This window comes from Gavialis gangeticus, unplaced genomic scaffold (assembly GCF_001723915.1).
Source record: "Gavialis gangeticus isolate Ggan-Ray unplaced genomic scaffold, GavGan_comp1, whole genome shotgun sequence".
Lineage (NCBI taxonomy): Eukaryota > Metazoa > Chordata > Crocodylia > Gavialidae > Gavialis > Gavialis gangeticus.
The window spans coordinates 26,616,464-26,624,941 of record NW_017729034.1 but is presented as its reverse complement, the minus strand read 5'-3'; the positions used below and the strand labels follow the sequence as shown (position 1 = coordinate 26,624,941).

The 8,478-nt window shown below is 44.1% G+C and overlaps 1 protein-coding gene across 3 annotated transcripts in view; it reads right to left on the bottom strand.

The window, feature by feature from the left end:
• The window catches only part of KIF6 (kinesin family member 6), a 518,996-nt gene that overhangs the window by 414,790 nt on the left and 95,728 nt on the right, over positions 1-8,478 (bottom strand). For all 3 annotated transcript variants that reach the window (XM_019527228.1, XM_019527227.1, XM_019527229.1), the window contains exon 5: positions 1,215-1,324. In XM_019527228.1, coding sequence (XP_019382773.1) covers positions 1,215-1,324 — 110 coding nt within the window. The remainder of the gene's footprint in view (positions 1-1,214; positions 1,325-8,478) is intronic.

Genomic DNA, 8,478 nt, shown 5'->3' with positions numbered 1-8,478 from the left:
TGTTCATTTGATACCTATCATTTTTAAATGCTGAATTTCCTCATTTAATGCATATTTTCTATCATACTTGAGACCATTTTCTCCTAGAATTTCCTCCCTCTCTATGGCCCCTTCTACATGTTACATTTGTGCTGTGATTAACATGTATGTTACTACTCTCCTGTCCCCTGTGGGAACAACTGTGAAAATACAAATGACTGCCATCTTCTTTAAAAAAAGCCTTTGTATATTTGAGGGCTCTTATCAAATTCCTCTCAGTTTTCTCTTCTCTAGGCTAGTTCTTCAGATCCTTCTTTATATGCTGTATTTTCTAGACCTATAATAATTTTTTGTTTCCTTCTGGAATCTTTTTAATTTGTCCAACTTTTTTTTTGCAGTGGTGCAAAAACTGAACATACTAGTTCAGCTGAGGCTTCACTGCTCTTGAATAGAATGGAAAAATCATTTGCCATAACTTGTTTATGGCGCTCCTGTTAAATACATCCCAGTATCCCAGAAGATACTAATTCTATATGCTCTTCAATCTTGGCATAAATTAACATGCTTTGTCTTCAGATCTTAAAGAAAGGGATTTGTTAAACTGCTGAATACAGGGTCTTTCCATAAGCATACATAATCCCTTACTTACTCAGATCATGCAAATGTTAATAGTGTATCGGTATTTCATCAGTGGAATTATGCTTTGATGATTATCTATCCTGAAAAAGACGGTTCTGTGTTTTTGAATTCTCTCTAGGCCTTTCCATCTCCTATTGTTTCACAAGGTTCCGAATTTGAAATGAAATTACCCATGAAGGAAAAGGCCCCAACTGAAAAAGCAGAAATTTTATTTTTACTAGTTTAGAAGCAAGAATGTTCTGTTTCTTCTGTTGTCTCCTCCACATATGCACATAAAGCAAACAGTAAGCGTCTTTGACAAGAAAGAATTGCAACTACTTCATATCCCTTTCTTACAATGACCCTATTAAGAGGACTTCATCCTCTTAATATTAGTCTTGTAGACCCCACCTTCAATAACGCCTCCATTATTTGTAACGCCCACACATACAAAAATGAAAACTTTTCAAAGTGTTAAAGAAAATTTTAAAAAACTATTTTGAGTCCATTAAAGCTAAGGTCAGGACCATACAATTTCAAAGGAACAAAGTGCAATAGGGGATCTGAAAGTGATTATTTTTTTGTGCCCAACGATTCTTTGAAGTTTCGTTACTCACGGTAAGTCTTCCAATCTGGAGGCTTCATGTCTTGGGTCCAAAAGATCATAACCACACTCATTGTAGATTTCCAAGTAGGAAACATGGGTTGTGTACACTTTGCTGCTGTCCTGAATAGGAAAGGAAATAAAAAGAAGAGCTATAAATAGCAAGCAAAGTCTCAGGGCAGATGGACAAATTTATCACTATAGCTTCCATGTTGCCTCATCACCCTGTTTCTCATTCTTTTCCTGGATATGTTTTACATTTTCAATTCGTGACACTTTTAAGTTTGTCTGTTACCATATGAATGAAGGCTTAAAGAAAAAAAAAAAAGGGACCTACGCCCATCATAAGAAGCAAGTTTAGCCTTTTATTTTTTTTTTTTGCAAACTGAAGAAAGCTTTAAAAAAAAAAAAAAAAAGGGACCTACGCCCATCATCAGAAGCAAGTTTAGTCTGTTACTTTTTTTTATTGGTTCCATATATCTAAAAAAATCTGTATACACTTAGAATGCGGCTGCTTGGTTGCAGAATTGTGTAACATACTATTTTTCACTTCTATGACAAAGAGCCATGTTACCAAAGAGGTAAACCCTCATATTATGGATAAAAAGACTATCCTTAAATAACAACATAAAGATTTACTTCCTTTAGAAACTCCAGTGACACTTTGTTTTCCATGTTCTTTATCAAAATATTTAACCGTGACGTATGCTGTCAACTATTCTCTGTAGCCCTTCTGCATTCTATACTTTCAGAATGTAACATAACCCAACTGGTTCCTGCAGACAGGATTCTCTCCTCTCCAGGAGTCAAAACCAAACAAAGTAAAACTCAAAACACTGAGCTACAGTTTACAAAATGTGAGTGAATGAATTTATTTCATTGGATAAAGCAACTATAAAAGCAACCACATCATGCCTGTAGTGAGAGTTTCCTACTCAAATCTGCTAACTTTATTTTATAAGGCTATTTTGAGAAAAGAGCTGTTTATTTTTTTACTGAATAACATTATTTAATATGAGATTTTAATTGATTGTGACAGATTAGTATTTCATGGAATATGAAATATTCCCTATTTTGAAAGACATACTGTGGTATATGAGAAAAAAATCTGTATCACAAAACTGGAAATTGTAGAGGACATTTCTGAACAGGACAAAGAGATGTATTAGACTGTGATGCTCCTCACTCTTAGTTGTAGCCAGTTGTGCTTCCTTGAACCTGAGGTGACTGGTCCAATTCAAGTTACAGGTGGGCAGGAATAGATCCATCTTACATCACTGGAATGACTCCTCTATATAAATTTGCTACACTGCACTAAATGAGGAGGGCAATCTAATAATTGATGATATAGGGGAAGGCTAAAGTAATGAATGGCTATTTTTACTTCAGTCCTTACAAATAAGGTCAGCTAGCAGATAGTGAGCACCTTTAGCAGCAAAGAGAGGAGAGAAGATAACCAGCTCAGAGTAGGGAAAAAATAAGTTAGAGATTACTTAGTCAAGCTGAATGTTTTCAAATCAGCAGGGTCAAATGAGATTCACCTGGAGTACACCCGGAATTGAATAAGCCAATTGCAGGGCCATTAGCTATTATCTTAGAGAAGGTAGGCAACCTCCATATAAAGGGAAAAGGACAACTGTAGTTCCCAAATTTAAAAAAGGAAAAAGGAGGATTGAGGGAATTAAAGACCAGTCAAGTGTATCCTTGATACCTGGTAAGATTACAGAATGTATGATCGAACACCTGGAGAAGGATCAGGAACAGCCAACATGGGTTTGTTGAGAGCAGGTCATGGTTGACCAACCCGATTTCTTTCTATAACAAGGTGACGGGCTTTGACAGGAGGAATGCAGTGGATATGATATCCCTTAACTTTAGTAAGGCTTTCAGTAGGGCTGTGCAAAGCTTTGGTCACTGATTTTATTTGGCAGAGATTTGGCCTGATTCAGTGGCCGAATCTCCAAATCTGAATCAAATTAGGAGTTCTATTAATCTCTCTGAATGGAATTGGAACCTTCCAAATTGATTCGGAGAGATTCAGAAAGATTTGATGATTCGGACATAGACACAGCTTTAAATGTTTCTTCTATATAGCTGAAGGTAGCAGGTGGCTCACGAATGCTGAGATGCTAGGGCGGATGAAGCATGCCACAGTAGCACGGGGGGGGTCCCTAATGTGCTTGGCAGCAGACCCAGAAGTGGACCAGAAGCACTTCTGGGTCCACCAGGGAATGCACAGGGGCGCTCCCCACACGCCTCCTGGCTCAGCGACTGGTGCCTCCTAGGTCTGAAGGGGCATCCGAGGTCCCCCTGCGGCCAATTGCCGAACAGTAGACTCATTTCACTTGATTTGCAAGTGACAAATCCTGTTAATATAGCCCAGTATGCTTGTAGCTCTTTTTTTGCAACACGAGCATAATCAGCTAACCCCCACTATTAGATTCTAGGAAAATATGGATGAAACAGCTACCATCACAAAAGGAGCATCTATGCTTTCTCTGCACCCTGGATCGTAACTGGAGATCTACTGGCTGTAGGATCACAGACCTAGGTTTATATATAAATTCAGTAGCCAAAACCAACACACAGATTTTGTACAGGTGCAGCAACCACTTATGCAGCACACAGAACTGCTCTTGTTATCTGCCTGGCTATAATCACATGGCATTTCCTTTTCAATGGACAAACATTGAACATTTACACAAGTTTTGCATAGGAAGAAGTGAATTTCTTATTGCCAGTTGTCACGGAGCTGGGTCCTAGGAGCGGCCGTGATCTCTCCAGACGCCCCCTACCGTGCCAAGTCCGAGATAAAGCACCCTTATTCTCACCCGCCACGTCTTTGATGTTAGGTATTTTATAAGGGAGGCTGCCTTTTTGTCCCCTTGGACATGGTGCTCTGGTGTATCCTGGCCCCTGTTCTGTATTGACTGACTTGGTGCACCCCAGCCTTATGGGCTATGCGTGGCTCCTACCACCCCTGTACCACGCCCCAAGCCCCACAGATGTACCAGACATCGTATGGTCGATCCCTTGCCACGCCCTTACGGGCGCCCCCTGGCTTGTCCTGCAATTGCCCACGCCCTCACGCGCTCCCTGGGCTTGTCTCACACTGGCCCAGGCCCTCATGGGCTCTTTGGCCTCTTTCACAATGGTCTGTACCCTCACGGATGCTCTCTGGTTCACCTTACGGCCTGCACCCCACAGGCGTTCCCTGGCTTCTCTCACGGTTGCCCCACGCCCTCACGGACGTTCCCTGGCCTCTCTTTTCTCACAGTTGCCCGCGCTCCCTGCAGACGCTCCCTGGCCTCTCTCGCAGTTGCCTGCGCTCTCACCAATGCGCACTAGGGCCTTCTCTCACGACCATGCCCGCTCTGGGGCCTTCTCTCACGACCATGCCCGCTCCAGGGCCTTCTCTCGATTGGGGCTCAGGTAGCCGTAGCCATCCCTGGCCCCAAACCCCCCTCCTTGGGTCTCAAAGCAAGTGCCCTCTGGGCTTCTTGCCTGCGCCTGCCCTTGGGCTTCTCACAATTGGGGCTCAGGTGGCCATAGCCGTGCCTGGCCCCCAAATCCCCTCCTTGGGTCTATAAGTTCCTGTGGGGCTCAGGCAGCCTCGGCCTTACCTGGCCCCCGATCCTCTGTGCCCCTTCTCAGGGCTGGGGTCAGTGCACCCCTGAATGCTGTGCCCTCTCTGGCACTGGGGTCCCCACACTACTGTGGAGCCCCTATGAGGCCTCCTCCAACCCCTATTAGCCTCACCCGGTCCTCCGGTCTTATAAAACTACAAACAGAAAACTTAAGCCCCTGGGCTACAACATAAACTCTAAGCCATCTCGCTAACCATCATTCAAATCCCTACCAGGGCTTCCTCCACCTGGTATCCTCAAACAGAAGCTGCTCAGGCCATCAGGCTTCTCTACTCTGCTTACTCCCGCAGAGCTCCTTCTTCCTCGGCTGCTAGCGGAGAACTGCCTCCCTGGCCCCAGCCTGGATTGTATTTATATAGGTCAGGCCCTGCCCCCTTCCAGTCAGCTGACCAACTGCGGTTGCCACGGCAACTGTACCCCTTTATAGGAGCAGGGCACTGAAGTGCCCTGCGACACCAGTGAAATCCTCCACTATAAATAGGGACCTACTTAATTTGTGGCCAGACGAAGGAATTTTCACAGCTTGGTTGCAGCATGAAGAGCTGATTTCATGGGCATTTCCCAGAGACACCACCCCTTGACACTGACTGCCAGAGAGGCCCTGAGGAGAAGAAAGGACAATGGGGCAGCCGCCATCTTGGCTGTTGGCTGCCCTTCATATGGTCCAGCCCCTCGCTGCTGATTGGTGGAGAGACTCCAGGGCCAAGGAGGGACAAGGGGGTGGCCACTATCTTGGCTGCTGGGTGCCCTTTGCGCCACCCGATGCCTTCACCAGCCAGGGCCTTCCCTTCCTAGGCAGGCTGCAAGGCAGCAAGGAATTCCAGCTTCCACTGAAGAGCCAACATTTTATTTTAATAAGTTTTTAAAATTGATTTCACAGACAATTGTGCATTTTGCGGTTTCCACAAAATTGTAAATTAAGCAGTTCCCTAACTATAAAATGTACTGTATGCCTGTCTAGAAAGTCCACATATTTTATTTAATTGTCTGCCTAGAACTAACTGTGTTACCAATGTATCTTTTTAAATGAAAAAAGCCAGGCACTGCTAAACATTTATTTGCATGGCTCTATGTCTCAAAAGGAGCCTTGTGCAATTATATACAATAATAGAAGCTGTTTCATTTCCATCATCCCATCCACCAAAAATACTCTTCTTTCAAAGCTGCTTCACTCTACTCTGACTATACCTTATAAAGCAATAGGGAAGTTACAATTCACCAAAAGCATAGTGAAGTAATAGCAACAAGCATATTTGTATAATACATCTTAGGATTTTAAATGCAATTTTTTAAAATAAACCAGTGCATTCACGTTGCCTATGACTATTACCCTTACTTCAGCATATTTAAAGGGCCCACTGTAAATGAAAAAAAAAGAATGGAAGAACAGAAAGGACCTCCCTGGCACGCGTTACATTTAAAACAGGATTAACAGGTTGATCACACCTTAAATAGTAACCGGGGACATGTGCAACTTAATTTAAGGCATGATAATTCAGTAAACAAGCCATAAATGTATTCCACATATAATGTGGAATAACTGTGGCTCATTTGTATCATATCTTAAAATGAACATGTGGCCAAGACCTGGCAGAACTCCGTAAGCCGCCTAGCTGAGCAGCACATGGGGTTGTGACAGGTCCTGGTGTATATGGAGCCAGTAACAGGTGCTGCAGCCCAATGTTAGGCTCCCCATATACCGGTAGCTGCACGAACCCTGTGTGCTGCCCAGCTGGGAGACACACATGGTTTCACAGCTCTCCATACATGGGAAACCAGGCATTGGGCTGCTGGTGCTGGTCTCCCCAGGCAAGGGGAGCTATAACACCACATGTGCTGTTCATATCAGCAGCAGACAGGGTTCATGCAACTCCCAGCGCATGGGGCGCCCAGCATCAGGCTGCATTCTGGGCGCCCCATGCTCCAAGCCGATTGTCAGCTGGGGCAGGGGATCAGTTTGGTTCCAACTCGATACATAGTTGTGTCTCTCCCATGCTGCCTTCCCAGGCCACACGCACACCAACCCCCTCGCACCAGGACCTCTTGCACTGCCTTGGCTCTCACCTGTTCTCTTGTAGGATGCCTATCCAGGCCACACTCACTCCACCCTACTCAAATTGATCCTCAGGCTTTTCTCTCTACTCCTCAATTGGTCCTGGTGCGGTCTTTTGGACCTCTCCCATGACCCTCACCTGAACTGGACTGAGCGATTGCTCAACTATGGGACTAGTTCATCACTGGCCCCTCACCAGACCACTACACCCTTCTCTCAGGCCATAACTGCACCCCCTACTCTCTGGGGCCTGGGGTCTTCCACCCCTACAGGTTCAGGTGCCTTAAGTGTGCCTGACCTTCACTCCATCCTCTCCCAGCGCCAGGGTCTTACACCCGTAGGACTCAGGTGCTGCTCATTCAATTCACCTGGCCCTCACTCCAGGGTCCAACACCCCATAGGGCTCAGGTACAGCTACTCTGCATGTCTGGCCCCCTTTAACCCTCCTAGTAACCCACCCAAAGGTGGAGGCAGGGGTTTAGGTACCCAACCCGCCTTACACCGGGTAGGTTCTTGGTCCTGGAATTTAGGTGGTCCTGCCCTGCCATAGGCAAGCCCACCAGGCCTCCCTATCTCAGCAGGGTGCAGTTTTAGGTCATGCCCAGAACCAATGAGACCTCCCCCTTCACAACAGCCTCACTCTTACCTCCAAGATATTCCTGGAGCAGGAGCTCTGCTCAGCAACGTTATTCCCCAGGCAGCTGAACACCAACTGCTCTGCTCTTATAACAGAGCTCTCCCAAAATGGCTGATCTCCAAAAATCGCTGCTCTCATCAGCCACCTGACATCTCCCTGCTCCAGCCCTTAAAGGGACAGACACCCAAAGGGGTGTTCTGTCACAGTGGCCACTTTGTTCCTGCTAGCAAGCTAAACCTTTAGCTGCTTCAGACAAAGGACTTCCACTGGCTTCAACTGACGTTCCACATGTGAATAATCTACAAAACTTGATCCTTCAGAGTAGAATTTACTACTTCTGAAAGTCTCCTCTAGATTACTGTTAACCAGTTTTTTAGGTCTAGATACCTTTTTAAAGAAGATCTATAGACACCATTAAAATGTTAAATAAGTAACAGATGGACAAATGCATCTTGAAAAGAATGTATTAGTGGGGAAAATCTTTTATCTCATCTTGTACTATTTATAGTTTTACTTGTTCATGTGGTACACATGTGCAGTTATGGAGAGAAACTTGTTTAACATCTGCCTACTCAAATGCCCCAGCTAAAACAGTGAATCAGCCTCTTACATATTTGTATTGAATACATATTTAAAGTAAAAGTAAACCAAAAAGGTTACTGTGGTAGGGATATCTTTGCTTTAGAACAACTAAAACATTGGAGATACTGAAATTTAAAACTGTCAGGCATAATATTTTTATGCATATTAGTATTATATTTCTATCATATATGCCTATAAGCAAGTAACTAGCATTGATTAATAATACCTAGTAAAATAAATCCTGTTAATTAAATAACCAAAACATTGTTAAAAGACTTTCAAAGGGTTCTATCCAGAGAAATCAGAATATAATATGTATTTTATGAAGGTTATAAGGTTAATGATACAAGGGAAGTTT